Here is a 19,192-nt window from a genome sequence, read left to right as displayed (position 1 = left end):
CACACACACACACACACACACACACACACACACACACACACGTAGCTGATCATGCTGGTTTTGTAAAAGGCACTTCTCATGAAGCAAGATCAAAGATGCACTTCTACTCAAAGTTAATATGAAATTACAGACAAGAGCATGAAAGTTTAATTATGTTTCTCTCAGGACCAATAGTCAAACTGATCAGTGACTGTGAACACAGCCGAGAGAAAACTCACAGGACAAAAACTGTACACTCTGAGAAGTAGGAGAGTGACTTTGTGGACTGTCTGTGCTTGTCTGCTCTCGATAATCCAAAAAGATCTTAATATTTCAGTAGCGATACTGATTTTGAACCGGGGAATATATGCTCATCTAAGGGAATTCTTTCAAGGTCTCCTTTGTCATCTCTGAAAATGTATTGTTTGTATACAGTGGCTCTATCGTAAAATAAGTGGAGAGCCGTGGGTGCTCACTAAAATATACTAAATTGTCCTTGGTCATCAAGTTGTGTTATTGGATGAACTGATCTGAAACAAAAGCAGTCAACAACTTTGCAAGCGCACCTCTCTCCTTCAAACACCCAGGACACTGAAGAGATTAGAGGGGTTCTAGGTCTAAAACCATAAATATTCCCAGGATAATTGAAACAATCAGGGGAACTGAAGGAACACCCAGTACACTATCCATAAATCATTTCCGTGGCACTCACCTCATTAATCAGGATCCAGTGACAATCGAAGGCCACCAGGTTGGTCTCCACCACCTGCAACACAAACAACCGCACCGTCACATTTAGAATTGGAAATAGAAAATGTCGTGGGTTTGGTAGAAATAAGCAGGTTTTAAATACATGACAGATTGAAAGATGGGACAGGGGTTAGGAGAAAAGTAGTGTATTTTTTTGTTTTTAAAGAGAAAGAAATCCCTTATTGTCACATTTTAAATGTGTTTTCTGTTTTGGGTAATGTGATTTATGGTCTCTGAAGTGTGAATATTATGGAAAAGAACATTATGGAAATGTGCGAGGCTGAAACCCAGTGTGAAACCCAGCATAAGTGAGTTGAGAAAACTTGTATCAAAAGGTGCTGAAGGTATCTGCCAAAAATCTTATCAAACACATGCAGAAATGGCAAAACCTGTTTGTGTGTGACAAAATACCCACAAAAAAAACACCCTTACATTTCAACATTAGCACTTTTCTCACTAATTTACACATATTAGACAAACTTTTAAGGAGAAGTCCCTGCCTCTTCATCACACACACACACACACACCCGCACACATGCACAGCCACAAATACACTGCATCAAAATATTGTGTTTCAGCACAGGGAAAAAGAAAACCTTTCCCATGAATTGTTAACGGTGCAACTTAAATATTTATATGTGTCAACTCTTAACCAGTAACTACACAATTGTTAAACACTGCAGCAAGGACACTTTGAAACGGTGCTGCCTAGATGACAGAGAGAGCTACTACACACACGCAGGGCAAAAACATTTGGAAATCCAGACACACCCAGTACATTTGCACCCACAGTACATTTCTGTTATAATGTCATCCATTTTATATAGCAGCAGTGACTTTCTTTAAGCTCACTCTCTATCTGCTTGTCCAAGTGGCCCTTCTCTCCTGTTATCAGTGAACTCTGTCAGTGTCTAACACCCCTTCTCAATTATTTTCTGTGACAAGCATGATGTTGACATCATTTTTATTTGCGTTATATTCATCTTCTCCTCACCCCATCCTTCTCTTTCTGTGTCCTCGTTTTCCTTTACCCAAAATACATATATAAATACACAGGTGAAGCACACGCTATGAGAACAGCTTCTTCTTGAACTACTTACTACAGCAAGATCCCTCTCTCACACAGCTGGGAAGTGATTAAGTTTCATTTATCAGTGTATATACCTTTAGCTTTGCTTTTTGTCTCTTAAATGGGCAGGAGTTTAAAAGTGGACACAAGCAACATGGCATTAAGTAAGTAGAACATCATTTAAGGATGGCTAAAGGATAAATTTCTAAAGAATAAACGGCACAGCGCCATTAATAATCTACACAAAGTAGATACAGTGCAGCAAAAAATAGATGTTTTGTTTTGCTCTTCGGTTGCCAAAGAGCCGTTCCATTCTCAAACCAAACAGCACTGTCAATTCTTATCCACTCTCTTTCTGTTCTTGTCTATCACCTCTATTACATCTCTATTCATTTACCCACATCTCTCTTTACAAAACCCTTTCACGGCACACCACTCCATCCGTATTATTTACTTTTGAAACAGGAATGAGTGCTCAGTCTTCAGTCTTGTTAGCTTGTTTTTGACTTTCTTCTGTCAGAAACACTTTCTGCCTCTCACCTCTTTCGTCTCCCATTTTTTCTCTCCGAATCCCACCCGACCCGTCTACTTTTGTTCTCTTGTCGTTGCCCCCGTTTCACCTCTCATCCCATCATCTCTGCTCTCCTTTAATTGCTCACTTCTCACTCTGTGACTGCACCCGCTCCTTTCTTTCCTTCCCCCTCTCTCCATCCCTCCACCCCTCCACTCCTGGTGTAAAAATACAGTGCCACTCGTAAATCATTAGCCATAATTGTCTAGGTGACTATAGCACTGTGTGTCATAAAACACTTTTTAGCCGTAAACAAAAGGCAACAGCTGGAGAGGGTGACGGAGCATGGCTAATAGTGGTTTAATCTGCCAGAGTCTCCATAAAACTTCATCATTATAACACTGACAGCTGCCATAAAATACTCTGTCTATAGGAAACATGGTTGCAACACAGACAAGGAGTAAGGCAGACAAGAGAATGCAAAATATAATATTTGTCTTAATTTTTCTTTTCTGTCAGCACCTCTGTCTGCTTCACTTCCACTTCGCTGTGTATGGAAACAGCTCATGCTGTTTCTTTCTCTGTCTGTTGGAGAATTGCAAAAACAGAAAGGAGCGGTAAGAGAGGGGGGAAGGAGAGACAGAAGTTAGGACAGAGGTTTGGCGAGCTGGTCTTCTATTCTCTGTTCCTCTTCATATTTATCTTTCTGTCTTACTGTCCTTCTCAATGTTCCCTTCCCCTGGTGCTCATTAAGACTTTAGCAAATATTCACATGGGATTTTGGGCAAATCTTTGACTTTTTAAACAAATTGCAAATGCAAAAAATGTGTGCGGCTTAATTTGTGAGCACAACTGAGTATGTAAAATAATGGAAATAAATATATGTTGATGTGTTTTTGTTTGTATGCAAGTGCAAGCGGATGTGAGTGTTTCCACTTCTCCCATTATGACCTCCCTCTGGCAGCCGTCTGGACAGATGTTTCAAGCTAATTAGCGAAAGGGCAGACTCCTAACACTAGACATGACTCCTCAGGGGTTGGAACTGTTCAATATACTCACTGCCTCACTCGCTCTCTCTCACACACACACACACACACACACGCACAAGCATAAACAACCAGGGCTACAACAAACACTGCTGCTAACACCCAAGACTGCCTTGTATGTGTGCATGTGTGTGTGTATTTGTCTACACACAAACTAACAAACTACAGCAGCCTTGTTAACAACTCAATGCCAATACTGCAGGTAGGCAGGAGTCACCTGGGCATCATTCTCTTAGTGCTACCACAGGGATCCTTCTGACCTCTCTGACCAGCTCCAAAAAAGCTTCAATTCTGCTCAGTTCTCACTCTCTGAAGTCAGAAGATCACACACACCAAACACCAACTCTGTGGACCGGGACAAATCCAATCACTCAGTGTCAATATAAGTAAGCCTTTTCTCAAAGTCTGAAAGCAGACAGAGAGAACTAAGAATGATCTGCAGCATCATACCACTGTGCACCCCAGTCTCGTATGTGCTTTATCGAGTGGCCACGATACAGCCAAACGCCATTTCGATCCTGTAATGACCTCCGTCCACCTGTCACTCCTGAAGGAGTTCAACAAAGAGAAAATCATTGATTCTGGCAAATGGCTGCAGTTGGCTGACATGCAGAGTCAAGGTCTGCTGCTCATATCAAGGCCTGATTTGACAAAAGTGGTGGAGATTTAACACACATATACACACACACAACTCACTGTTTAGTTGTTCAAACATGCTCAGAGACAAAAAAATAATGCCAGTGATTGTTTGTTTGTTCCGTAGTATACCTTATACAATGTATAGCACACAGTATATTCAACTATGTGGCCATTTGTGTCTATGCGTGAGAGGGTAAAAAATATTAATGCAAAAGCAGATATTGCCTAAGTACCTCATAGGGGAAGCTTGAAGAGAGAGTGGGCGTTGCTATTGAATAAAGTGCTCTAAATTGAAAATTAGTTGTGTAATTTAATTTCATGCACTATTTGTGATCAAATCAAGCAAATAGCCTACAGCCCACCCTCCAAACTAGGCATATCCAAGCTTCACACTTAAACATGCAAGCACAAGCTGTGAAAGTACAGCCACACATACAAAAGTTACACGTAGACAAACATCTAAAAACCCAAGCACACACATTTGCACAGATCTATTTCTATTTCTACCACTGCGGTCCAGCCACTGCTGCATTATTTGCCCAGAGAAAAGAAATTTTATTTGCTGCGCTATATGGTTATGCATCCACTGACACACTCACAATAAATTACTATGCTATCAACCTGGTCTATCCAAGCCTGCATTCTGATTACTGTAATTAATTTGTATTTCTGTGTCTGCATATGTGCATCCAGGGATAAGGCTGTAAGAGTCTTGAGGTGGGGGAGTACGATTACTGTTATCATCTCAAACCCTTCATTTCACCTGAATGCTGTAAGACAGAAGACAAATATACAGAGGAACTACAACATGAGAGTAATAGGAACACAGTGGGCAGCAATGAGAGAGGAAGGCGGAGACGGACAGATACTGATATAAAAAACAGGACTAGGTCAAAACCTAGTGTAAGACAGGACTGCATGTGGTCAATTTGCCGAATTTTGGGGACATAGTTGAAAACATTGTGGAACACGTCCTAGTGCTCTCCTACTCAATGTGCCTGCTTGCATATATAGTATTTTAATACAGCTGAATTCACACGTTTTTCCTGTCTATGTTGTAAAAAGACAGAACAAGTGTGAAATTGTGACTGACACAGGGCAAATTAAGACGTGTTAATTTCCAAGCCATCTCGTAGATGCTGCTAAAATCCTAATTTTATAACCACGAAGTCCTCACCCCATAAGATAAAGACAAAGCCTGTCTTTATCGGCTGTATTTATTTATAAAATGATTGCTCAGCAAGAAAGTTAGAAACAACAGACTATCTTTCCTTGTTCGTCTCTCACAGGGCACAGCCTCTGACCGTCGACTTTATCTACCTGAACATAATACACTTTTATTAGATCCAGGTCCTTATTTCTAATTCACTTTGTTTAATTGGTCATACTGCCTTATTACACTACCAAGCCTCCTTTTGAGTCGCTGCCGTCAATCGTTTCTGCGTTCCATGTAAATACAAATTCATCACTTCCTGTAATCGTTTCAAATTAAAAGCCCTCTAGCATTGTAATGGCCCGAAACCCTTTATTTCTTTTCTTTTATTGCTGTCCTGCGGTAACGTAATGTCTCATTTCTGGTTGCTGGTGTTTAATTGCTATTTAGGTTTGCTAGTTTCTTTAGCTTAGCAGTTACCAGTGGCGTGCGGTGGATCTTACAGACAGGCAAGCGGAGCTGAGACCTCCCCAACTCAGTGTGCGATTCAGATGTTTACTTCACCAATGTCAAAACCTTATCATGACAGTAGTAGAAGAAAATCTCTCATAAATTCAGGGCCTGTCATGTCTCATGATTTTGTGCAGCCTGTCTATCCTGTGCTGAAAGTCTCACTCCTGCACCTTGCTGCACTCTGACTAGACATCTTCACTTTTCACCTTCCTGGCTGAACAAGCATTTGTCTCTTCTGAGATGACACAAAACATCCAAAATGTGCAGTATGGCTGAATAATATCTAAAAAAAAATCACTTATATCAAAAAATATTTAGCATTAGTTGACAATGAAACACTACCATGATAATAGTGATTCCTCCATTTTCCAGCCTCAGTGTTGTTAATCTTTCCTGGCTCACAGTCTGGACTCTAGGTGGGAGGAACAGCGGAGAGGCGGGAACTTTGGTCTTGAAGAGTTGTAGCTGTTGCACTAACAGCCTCAGGTACACATACATCGCACTAAACATTCAGGGCTAAATTGCTAGCTAACTAGCTAGCTGTGCTCGCTCTCACTCTCTCCTCCTACGTACAAGCTACTGCTGCCTTTCCTCACAGGTCTGCGCATGCGTATAATGCGTGCAATATCATAACCGATCTCAAATTGGTAGAAAGTGAGTCAATGATAACTTGACAAGCAGACTCTGGCGATGGACAAAGATCCCAGGATTATCCTCAATGTGCAAACCTCCCAAAAAGGCTGCTGTCCTCTCCGCTTGACGAGCTTCAGCCCTTAGCAATAGGACACGTTCGCGCCAACGAAAACCACAGAAATGTTAGTTACAACGGCTGGTGGTCAAACTAAGTTTCATAGGTAATACCCTGTGGTCAAAGAAAGTTTCATAGATAATACCCTGCTGCCACCACAGGTAGGCAGTAAATTGCACGATGAAAGGCAGAATGCTGTTCTGAGATGAGATGTAAGGAGAGATATCACTTCTGCTTCACTGTCATCCTAATTGATTAATTGGCAATTCCCTGCAGCTTCAGAGCATTTGGGAAACCAGGGCGGCTGTAGGCACCCTAAACTGTCCAGTCATGTGGCATTGCACTGACCAACGGTAGAAATATGATCACTCAGACAGTCAGTCAGGACATTCGTATGTACATACAGCAGGTCAATCAAACAAGGTATCAACTCTTACTCAAACAATATGACGGAGATCAGAGTTAGATTTTACTAAGGCTCTTCTTACAACTCAGTTTTACTTGTTCCCACTTAAGCACTCCATTTCATCAACGAGGGAGCTATGTAACCTCTTTGCACCTTCCTCTTCGATTCCCTCTCTCTCTCTTACCTAATCACACACTTTTTCCCTGTGTCTAATTTGCATGTCTCAGAAATGTTACCAAGTACATTAAAAGATTACCACTCTTATTCAAAATAAGGGGAGGAGTGTACTCTCTCCTCCTCTCACTTCATTCTCATTCAACCTGTCTCTACCATTCATTCTCCCCCTCTCTCCCCCTCCCTGTTTATGAATTGAACATTTAGTGCATGCTAACTGAAGCATTTTCTCCCATAACTGCTGCATGCCACCACTGCCATTTAGGCTTAATGTCACTCGCCTCACTCATGCTACTCCCACAGTGCGCCTTATGCATGTTTGATTGTGTGTGTCTTGATGTCAAGTATGTGTGTGCACATTTGTGTGTTAAAAAGAAAGAATGTCAAGCAGAGGGCGGTGCATTATGACACTGCTTTGCTCTATGGATTTACATACTTGGCAGAGGAGCGCTGAGCTCAGACTGATGGTGTGCAAACAGGCAAACACAAGGATATACACACACACACACACACACACACACACACACACACAGACACACACATGCACTCCACTGGCATGCATTCTGTTAGCACACAAGGTGCTAAAATTGCTAATCTCAAGCCTTTTGTTTATTCCTCCGCTGCCATGTTGCATTAATAAACAAATACAAATGTGTACATCACACCACATGCACTCACATACATCATGATGAAAATAGATTAGATGATAGGTGCTTGTTATGCCGAGACATGAACTGACTCAACACACATGTACCTACACATCTGGGATATGACAGCCATGACTGAAGGAGTGAATATCCATGTTAGATGAGCTCTTTGGAAAGCAACATTATGTAGTATGAGTTGTTTCCACCCACAAAGCCAGGTGGAGAATTGTTAAATTTTAACCCAGCCGTGGAGAGAGTATCCTGCCTATAGCCCACTGACACAGCAAATCCAGCCAAGAATAAACAGTAACTATTGTGTATAATTTTCAACACATCTGTGTATGTTGTCTGTGTGTTTTGTTCATATTGCTTTAGAAGACTTTGAGTAACACTAGACCTTGAAAAACCATAAAAATTTAAGAAAAACATCATGGTGGAGGGAAACTTAAGTAAGCAATAAATCTAACATAATATAGTGGGGCCACTTAGGCATAAAAGGTATGCACTCATTGTAGTGTAGAGTAATGGCATGCATTTTGATGAAAGTGTGCAGTGATTGAGTTGGACAAATGGCATATGATTAATAAATCCATTAAAACATTTATAAACTGTGCACACATTAGATTTTAGTTCTTAGTAAAAAATCAATGAGAGGTCTCTTGTGGAGATTTTGCAAAATGAATGCTACAAATATGGCAGTGGCATATGAAACATAATTGTCAAGTGTTCATTTTTACCTTCTCAGAGTCAAATTCTAGTGTGTTTTGTAGCATGTCATGGCTATAAAATGAAAATTTCAGATAATATCACTCTGTAAAATAAATAAATAAATGCTGTCTACTGAGGTGTACAAGCTGGCAAAAGAGGAAGCAGTGGCAGAATATTTTTCATTTTTTGATATGGAGGCATTTGGCTGAGCAGCATGACAGCAGGAGAACAAAGCAAGAGACCAAGTGTGAAAAAGTGTAAACAAAATATATTTGTAAAAAAAAAACAGTTTATGGTGACAACATCCCATTTAAAATCCCAGAGAGCTAAAGAACAGTGACTTTTATGTAAAGCATTACAGTATAAAAAGGGATGTTTCAACAGGAAACAAAGGGCAACGTAATGAAGTCTTGGTCTTGGATGCACTGGACCATACCATGAGATGAGTCAGAGGGGTGTCAAAGGCCTGTGTGATTCCTCCCAAAACTAATGACTCTAAATCACTACCATTACTGTCTGTTTAATTAGTCTGATCCAGCCGTGGTCACACACCAATGATCTACAAAGTCTATAAAGGCTGTGCTGGTGGGGGAGAGAGAAAGAGAGATATTGAAAAATGCAGATTGCAGCTATGTGTGTGTGTCTGTGTTAATTTACGTGTGTTTTTTAGCGATTGCTCAAGAACAGTCTCTTTGCAAAGCCCATTTGACAAGGTCTCTTACTCTATTTCTCTCTCTCTCTGTCTTGCCCACACATGCACACGTGCACGCACGTGCACACACGCACGCACGCACGCACACGCACACACACACACACACACACACACACACACACACACACACACACACACACACACAATAGAGAGCTGTCACATTCAACAACAGCCACCAAACTTCATCTCGACAAGGTCCTGGCCTGCTCACCAACCCACCACACACACCATCGGCAATATTGATCAATCACTCACTTTCTGATGAAAACGAGGGGAAAAAAGAGCAGCCATTCACTTGTTTTTTGTCCTTACAGCAGACATTTCTCAGTAGCTTTAAGTTTCTCTCTCTCTCTCACTCTCTCTCTTTCTCTCTCCCTGTCTCTTTTTTTCCTCTTTCTGTCTTGACATATAATATAATGCTAGGACACTGAAGGTCTTTGATTGTATGTGTTGTGATGGCAAAGGGTAACAGGGCCAACATGCAAGACATCTATCATCTTTGAACTCTGTGTGTGTGTGTGTGTGTACGCAGAAGCACACACAACTTTGCGGATTTGTGTGTGCATGTCAGCCTTTCAGTTTATTGATCAGACCACAGGAGCAAGCTACACTGTCGTATCCACAGAGAGAATATATAACACACTCACACTCACTCACACACACACACACACACATACACTCTCACACACATACACTCTCTCTCACACACACACACACACACACACACACACACACACACACACACACACACACACACACACACACAAGCATGAGCATATAATTGCACACATACACAACATTCAGCTCCCCAGTAAATATGATGATATCCACCCTGACATTTAGATATGAACAGATCAATGGCTGGAACAAATAGAATAAGCCGTCTTGATAGGTCTAAGGTAAACAGTTGTGTGTGCATGTGTATTTGTGTGTGTATGTTTGTGTATGTTCTTTAATTGATTTGCTAACAGCTTTTTCCAGTCGCACAAGGGGGATAGGGTGATTTTTTTTCATTTCACACATTTAGTATGCATGTCCATAACCCATGTTAAAAATCCATCTATCCATCAAGCTACAGTAGGAACCTGGCTAATAAGTCAATATAGATTCAGTTTACAAGCTTGCATTCTGCATATTCCTGATCATTTACACATGGCATTGTTTATAATCAGTTTAAAATTCTTTGCAATGATAGTGTAACAGTGTACTTTACTGTACATCAAATAAAGGTATACTACAAAAAGTCTTTTAATGGTTAAGTGTCACTACAGATACCTTAAATGGAAACATCACTGACAGGGTCTCATAAATAAACATTTTTGGTCAGGCAGTCCTTAACTGAACACAGACAGCTCAGTGATAGGTAACTTACAACACTGTTCTGTTGCAGAAAGCTTTTTAAGGGCGGAGATGGTTGCACACCTAATTTCGCAGTTACATGATGATGATGATGATGATGATGATGATGATGATGATGATGATGATGATGATGATGATGATGATGATGATGATCGTGATGGTGATAATAAGGAGGAGGAGGAGGTTTTTGTATGCAGGGCAATTAAAGCTAGTTTACAAGATAAATTGCTACAAAACTGTTTTATATCTATCTGTGGAAAAAACGACTTTTTGGTTGGCAGGCATCTAATAAATTAAACTAAACAGAATAAACACTACATTTAAAAATATTTAATCATGACACTGAATGCGATGAATTTATAACCCACTTCCATCTCCCTGTGAAGATTATTTGATAAATATTCTGCACCCCCACTCCACAAAAAGCCACTGGGTTTACACTAGTAAAATGTTTAATGAGACTCCGTACACTTCAGATATTTTACACATCCAAGAACGGGCCAGTAATTCTAAGTAATACTGTTCCCTCATATTGATGCAATATCAATATAAGTTTAAAAGTAGAATATGAGCCAAAAGAACAGACAATCATCTTCAGATTACAGGCTTTTATAAGCTTCTGTAAAACATCTTTACGACAACTGCAGCAACAAAAAAAATGCTCCACATTAGCTCAGTGGCCCAACTGACGGGAGGTCATGTCAGTGCAGAGAAAAACAGGACAGAAGAGAGCAGAACACAGGCGAATTACAAGATTAACCCGTGCCCTAAAATGTCAGAACCCATGCCAACTGAAATTGCCTATGGCAAGGTCAGACGAGAGGACTGAAAGGTTGGCTGTGTGCATGTCTGTGTGTGAGAGAGTGCGAGAGCGAGACAGATGGAGATAGATGGATCGACAGACAGGGGGAAAGGAAGCTTGTAAACACTTGTGTGTGCATGCTTGTGTGTCTGTGATAGGGAGGGAAAACGTGCGTGTGTGTGCGTGTGCGTGTGCGTGTGTGTGTGTGTGTGTGTGTGTGTGTGTGTGTGTGTGTGCATGTGTGTGTGTGTGTGTGTGTGCGTGTTGCCCAAGCTGCTGAAGTGTTCCTGTAAGCCAGCTTGGCTTCTCCAGGTTGACTAATCTTTGACCCAATATAAAATGATTCCTCTACCTCTTTTCATCTGTTCGCAGTCCATCCCTCTATCTGTCACTCCCACTACCCCTCTCCTTGACTGCACTTTATGAAAAATACACCATAGGTCAATTGTTCATGACACAAGCTATAGGTTTATCTTCACAAATGTCAAGCATGCACAAAGGCACACACATACTGTGTATGAACATGGTACACACTCTGTCTGAAGAATGAACTTACAAATTTTTACACAGAATTTTCCAGATACATTAAGTTTTTTCACTGAGGAGTCAGACAGAGAAGGATCAGTTCATTTACAACAGGCAGAGGGCAGAGATACACACACAGAACAACAAAGTCACAACGCCCAGCTGTCCCCTGCTGGCAGATCATGTTTCATCCACAAAACCAATAACCACAAGAAATATGAATCTTTTAATCAACAGCAAGCCTGCATTAATACAGCTATCTATCAGGATTAAAGTCACATTTACACATCAACAGAAGAACAGAGCAGTATTTTAACAGTACTGAAAATGCCTAAAAACAGGACTCTAAGATCCTGTTTTCTCAGCATATATAACAGCAAAATTATAAAAATGTTCTCATTCAGTATTCACTTGTCCAGCGTTGTCCAGAATAACACATTATAATTTTAAGTGTTATACAGCAAATCTTATTTTTGTGGTAGTGAAGAAGTTTTGCTCCTGTCAACCTAGGTTAAAGGGTAGATAGTGTTAACTCATTTAAGCTGCTAGTTAACACTGCAGTTCTTTATTTCAATTCCTTGCTAGAATAAATTATAATTTCATATCAGGGGAGGGGGTTGCTAAAACTTCAGCCAGGGAACAGTAAGGTTGGGGCTTAGGAGCATATGGGATCAGTGTGAGTCATAGTCTTACATAGGCTGAATTGATAAAAGGTGTTGGTGTAAGAACTTTACAACATGAAATTACGCACTCACCACTGGGACGAGCGAGACAGGTCATAGTAGTGTCACAGGATGAAGGGTTGGTGTTTGAGGAATAACCAGCTGCATATGGTGAAGAGTAGCAGATGTTCTGGTCCTCAATTACACATCTGATCTGGCCTCCAGGGGTTGAAGCATATGCTAAAGTTGTGAGCCAGAGGAGCTGACCACACTGTGCGCTCATGTTTTACAGGTAACTGAGGAGGCTGACTGCAGCTTGGCATAATGTAGGTCAATTTAAACCATTTTAATTAAGAAATCATTATTTCCTACCCTAAGCTTTAAGAGATGAAAAGACTTTACATTACAATGTAATAAGATCATTCCTTGAAATTCTGTAAGGGTGTGCTCTCAGCAGTGAAATTGAGTTACTAATTACATATTTAGTTAATACAAATCAAAATGAACTGACCCCTATATATTGTTCTATTGTTATGATAGTTGTTTCTCAGATCTTACTTTGATTAAACTTAAAAGCCTATGCAGCATCATCTTTGTGTTAATGAGATATTAAGTGGCTTTCTAGTTTTCCAAAGGAAGTCACAATTTAACAGCATATGCAATATTTTCTCTGAAATGAAGCATCAGGAGAGTAGAATAAGGAAGTGATGGTGTAGAGGATTGCATCACATTGGAGTCGCTCTAAGGATAACAGGGACATCCGAGTTATCAAATAAATGGAAGGAAACCAAAAAAGAAAACCTATAACAATGGCATTTTAATCCCATATGACCCATATGATTCACTGTGTTTAAAATGGAGACTAACATTTTTGTCTTGACTAACAACTTTGCTCAAGTGCCTGTATTTTGCAGCTTGGAGTTGATGATGGTCCTTAATGGCCCAAAAAGCTTTCAATTAGTGTTCTTAAACAAGGACAGTCATCCTACCTCCTTCATTTAGGAGAGCTACAGAGCTGTGGTAATCTAATCATATGATACACGTGCTAACACATTCTAGTGGACATGGACATATTGTGGTGAAATTTGAACTTTTGATGAAAATCTGTATCAAAGAACCTATTTTAGCCTATTACACCCCTAATAATGCTAAGATGAATTTACAGCCTACCTACTGAGACAAACTAAAAGATGCCATCAGTAATTTCAATTACATTCCTTCACAAAGGAGAAGTTCTAGTTCTTGCTGATAGCATGCGGGAAGCTTAATAAATAAGTTAACACAACTTAGACACAAAGTGCTTTCTGCAAAATCAAAGTCATGAGGCCATGTGACCTAAAATCAAAGTAAAGCTGTGATTAATAGATCAGCTGACCCTAAGACAGATTGCATCTTCTGCCCCTCTCATTTATAAACCATTGTATTCCTCTATTTCCAGCTGGGACCTATGGTGAGGAGACTAGTTTCACCCTGAGCCTGACGCTATTACCGAGACCAGAGAGAAGGCGATAACATGATGGCAAGCATGTGTTACTGTGTATTATTTCTTTGTTTGTGCAACTGAGAGAAACACAGAGACACATGCATCTTCAAGTACATTTAAAAAGAGAAAGAAATCCAGTGTTATCAGTGCAATACCAAATAGTCTGAGCAGAACACAACAGTAAGTGATGTGAACAGGAGAGAAAAGAAAATGAGAGCAAAGGGGAGGTGAACAAGGAAAAAAAGACATGAAAGAAAAAGAAAGAGGTGAGATGAAAAATTAAACCAAAAGGCAGCAGTGAATAGACCATCTGTCCAAGAATTACACCTTTGCTTCTGGGCTAATCAGTAACAAATATGGCACCAACTTTTGTCATGCAATTGTCGCTCTCCTCTTGGACCAACCGGCAATTGTGAAAATGCTGAAATAGTGTGATGAAATGATACTGTTCTGCAAGTTAGTTCAATGCAGCCCAAGCTCTGTCAAATATCACATGTGACGGACAAACTAATCTGTATAGAATGTAAATGGGTGAGTTTTACTAAAATAATAATAACATAATAATAAATAAATCAACGCACATACACGCGACTCAAACAACTACACTCATCCCTGTGATCCCTCACATGTGCACACAATAAATGCACAAACCGACACAAACATACAGGCTTGCACACACACAGCAGAGGGTCTCCATGGGTTGGAGTGTTTAGAAATTGTACTCTGTATGTGCGTGCGTATGTGTGTGTGTGTGTGTGTGTTTTCTTGACACAGCATGGCAGAGAGTTGTCAGTTTTCATCACGATACAGTATTCAGCTCAAGCTGCAGTCAACAAGCTTATACAAAGGGATTATACAGTATGATACTTGAATTGAACCATCAAAAATACAATGTGCAAATATGAAATGAAACATGAAGACTGCTGGGGAAAAGATTGCCTTCATAGTTCAAAAGAAATCAAAACCGACTGTCGGTACAGACAACGCAAAGCTGCACTCTGGTGTAGAAATCACACACTTTGTCCACAATCTTCTCCAACCTCCTTCCTAAAAGGTTTTGGTGGCATAACCATGTTACACTATGATGATAGTCACATAACCACAAGAGGTTGCTTGTCAGGAAAACAGAAACATACGTAATTTCATTACATCACTTTTACTCTTTTGGCAGATGCTTTTATCCAAAGCGACTTACAAGTGAGGAGGACACTAAAGTCGCAGTACAGTCAGGGACCTTGAAGTAAGTACTGAATACCAAACCTGTTCAATAAGACAAAGTGCAAGGAAATCAGGTAGAGAAGTGCACTGAAAGTGTGAGTTAGGCATATTAGGATGTTAAAGGTGTTAGGGGAGGTGGTGTTCTCGGAAGACATGAGTCTTCAAGAGATTCTTGAAGATAGAGAGGGACGCCCCTGCTCTGACAGCATAGCTCATTCCACTATCGAGGAATAAGAACAATCTGGACTGTGATTGCCATTTGTGCAGGGATGGCAATGCCAGACGACATTTCTTGGAAGAACGCAGTGGCCTAGAAGGAGGAACAAACAACTAGTGCTGTCTTTTATGTAGTGATGACAGTTTCTGTACAGACAATGTAATGGCTCTTTGTTCAAAAATTCTATTTTCGGTTCTTAAGTGTTTGAAGCTGAAAGAACTTTAAGTGAAGTTCGGGTTATTGGATGTGGGGTTGTGTGAGGTAGTTATCTATAGTCAGTTTATTACCTGCAGTAGATTCAGATCAGTGTGCTTCCAGTTTAGAGAAGCAGCCGGGAGCGCCTGCACAGAAGCTGAGCGATGTGCTGCTGTGGACAGGGCCAGCTGAAAAAATGTGTTTTAATCATTTAATCACACCCCTCTAAAAAAAACAAAAAAAAAACAAACAATATCTTTATATAACCTAGTATCAAACCACCTGTTCAACAAGTATCCAGAAAAAAGATATTTTCAACTATTTTGTCCATCGTCTCCCAGTATCTTTTACACAACAACAATACTCTGGTTAAGCGAACAGCAAATTGGAAAAGCTAAAACGAAATGTGTCAGTATGTAAGTCTGACTGATTATCAATTCTTAAAATGGTGCAGATTGTTGTAAACTGATCGACTGTCTGAGACAAACCAGCCCAATCGATTCTAATCCTGTTCTGAATTTATTCTTTTTTAAAGATGATCATTTAAAAACAACAACAATTCTTTAGTAGGCTAATGATAAAGAACCAGTAATAATATGAGCTGGATCAATAAGGGTATGGATAAGATGAAGATAAAGTCCTAATGATACTCATCCATAACGTTAGTGGCTTGGCTCTGACTTTGAGAGGATGAGCAAATCACAGTTAAAATCCCTTCACTATAAGCCTTGTTTAACCAGTGTTATTTTGTGATTATTATTTATAATGGCGCACAGTGTGATCAGTCACAAAAATGTGAAGGATTATTTCATTTGTAAGTGTTGTCTATTCATTAGTAGGGAGAGCTTTTAATACCTTTTGTCCTTGTAGCTGCTAAATACTCTCATAAAGCTGCCTGCTACCTTAGTATTAGCATTGAAGAGCCTAAGGGTTTGAGAAAACGTTAAGGCTAGAATCTGGGCTCATTCTATGTTGATTGAACGTGCCAGTGTGTCATTTAAGTTTTCTGAAGGAAAATTAATCGTCGGGATTAATCGACAAATTGGTAAGATAGTCGATCTATAATATATAATCTATAGAAAAATAGTCGTTAGTGGCAGCCTTAACTGATTCCCTTGTATTCGTCACTGTTCGGGTATCTGTAACTGCCCGGGTGTTGTAAGGACAACATTTCCGCTCTCTGCCAGAACTAAAAACAAACACAGGATTCATTCCACTGGAGTGTACATGTCAGATTCTCCCCTTAAAAGCTACTACGTTGTTTGTGTCCATCCAGCCATACGCAGTAAGAGGCTTTTGGAAAAGCAAGCCTTTTGTTTTATTGTCAGCTGTTAGCAAGGTACTGTACAAACAGAAAGTCTTCTATTGAAACATCTCATGCTTTTATCTGTTTCTGAGTCTTTTCCCTGGGTCTCCCATCCACGATCATCTCCCCATTTGTCTTTCTTCACTGCACACACTCTCTGCCTGCATTTGTCTCTCACATAAACTGCCCTCTCTCATTTCTGATTTCATTGTGCTTCATCTCTCTCCGTCTCTTCTCTCTTTATCTTCCTCTTTCTGATCGCCCTCTCTTTCACCTAAGACAATTCTGATTGCACATCTAATACATCTTCAATAGCATAAATCCCCTCAGGAACTGAGTACAGGAATTACCAGAGGATGCAACAGCCCAAAACATGCTCCATAATCGAAGCAGCGGAAGTAGGGGGAGGAGAGGAAGGACAGGAAGGACGGAGGGAAGACACTTCATTTTTCCATCCCACTTACTCCACTGTTTCCCTGTTCATTGTGTTTGTACGTATGTGTCATCTGATCATTTGATATAATGATCTGTGGCCTGTGTTGAGACTTGCACGTGTGGAATTAAAACTGTGTGTGTGTGTGTGTGTGTGTGTGTGTGTGTGTGGGTGGGTGCATGAGGGTGAAGGGAGGTACACTGATAAAGGCAAGATAAACTGATAGAGATGGCAACATGATAGTGGAAGAGTAGGGACCTAAAGGATGCTTGTAGGGCATACAGTGCATGGAGACTGTGTAAGTGCGGTAAAGTGTGTGTGTGTGTGTGTGTGTGTGTGTGTGTGTGTGTGTGTGTGTTTGCGCATGTGGGTGTTCGTGGAGGGGAAATGGGAGAGGAGAGAGAAACAGACAACAGATAAGCACATTGGCAAACTCAAAAAAAATGTGGGATGACAACCTCACACACACACACACACACGCACACACACACACACGCACGCACACACAAATCCGTATCATCTCTAAAGTACTTACTGGCATCCCCATTAGAGGCTGTACTAGCAGAAGTCAATAGCACTAACCTTTGGTGCTCCTCACATACACACACAGACACACTCAAATGACCAAGCCTCCAGTCCTTTAGCAGTAATGCTCTATAATCATTGTGCTTCCACCTCCATGTGCACAGATAAAAACCCTAATGTCATCGTGCATCACACACACACACACACACACATACACACACCCTGTTTGTTGAGATAAGAACATAATGCCACCTCTGTCTGGTGATAAAGTTCAAGGAGAGAACCAGAGCCGAGCCCTTTAAGTGCCCTTTTAGCTGCACTAGAAAAATGGGGGGCAGAAAATCCTATCTCTCTCTTTCTCTCTCTCTTTTTTGATATGTGTGTGTGTCTGTTTGTAGTTTGCAGTAACACACAACATATAATGTTTCATACTAAAAGCCCTGTTAAGAAATGAAGTGTCTCTGTCCATTGCCACACGTATCTGAAACAGTTAGTGGAAGTGGTGAGTTTGTATTAACAGCGTACTGCAGTATCTTTAACAGGGCAAACGGGGACAGATCAGAACAGGTCTTCATACTAAAATATGGCCGATTATACATGCTGCTGAGGTAAATAAAGGCTGTAGTCAGTATATGAGGAAATATGGCAACTGGCATATGAGTAACACACAGAGAACATTTTATTTGTCAATTCTGTACCAATTTAGTATGACTACTTTCTTTCTAGTGTGTGTGTGAACAATAAATGGGAATGGAACAACAAATGTTAGAGCTATTGACTGGAGTGTACAATCTAAATGGATGTTTTTACCGATTCTTCTCAGTTTACGACTGCTCTGCTTTCTGTCCATGAATATTTCTCTTTACCTTTTCTATTCACTTTGCTCTTCACATGTTCATCCTTCACACTCTGCATCATCCATTTATGCCTCTTTATCTGTCCCAGCTTTCCACCTTGCTCTTCTAAATCACTTTTCCACTGACCTCTACTAAGGAAAAAATACAAATTTCAAAGTCATAAAGGTCTGAGCCATGCATGTGAGTATTAATTTGAGATAAACGTGAAAGCCCTGAGCAATCTGTATTGTAGCTGATAGGAAGTCCATTAGTTTTTGAAGTTTTGTAAAATAAGTCTAAGAGTCACCACATTTATCAGTTAAAATGTATCTGAAGACACCTTAATCTTTGTTAATCCCTACTCGTCTTTGTATGCCACTTTACCCTCCCATTTTCCACACCTCAACTGATCCCTCAACTTCTTTCCCTATCTCCCTGCTTTCCTGAGCCACCTATCTTTTTTTTTTTTACACATCACTTCACTTTGTCATTGCTTCTTTTCTTAAAATAAACCTCAGTGGGCCTTCTGTTCTGTCCACCTACCCGGTGTCTGCCCGTCTATCATGACCCCCCCCC

At 40.4% G+C, this 19,192-nt stretch overlaps 1 protein-coding gene across 2 annotated transcripts in view; it reads right to left on the bottom strand.

Annotated features, from left to right (window-relative positions):
- Window positions 1-19,192, bottom strand: part of grid2 (glutamate receptor, ionotropic, delta 2) — a 467,345-nt gene that overhangs the window by 157,950 nt on the left and 290,203 nt on the right. For both annotated transcript variants that reach the window (XM_023395024.2, XM_087170650.1), the window contains exon 5: window positions 692-745. In XM_023395024.2, coding sequence (XP_023250792.1) covers window positions 692-745 — 54 coding nt within the window. The remainder of the gene's footprint in view (window positions 1-691; window positions 746-19,192) is intronic.

This window comes from Seriola lalandi, unplaced genomic scaffold, assembly GCF_002814215.2.
Source record: "Seriola lalandi dorsalis isolate HSWRI2012SDOR001 ecotype SW California unplaced genomic scaffold, Sedor1 jcf7180002054955, whole genome shotgun sequence".
Taxonomy (NCBI): Eukaryota; Metazoa; Chordata; class Actinopteri; order Carangiformes; family Carangidae; genus Seriola; species Seriola lalandi.
Note: the sequence above shows the minus strand (reverse complement) of the source record. Positions and strands in the feature narration are given on the sequence as shown.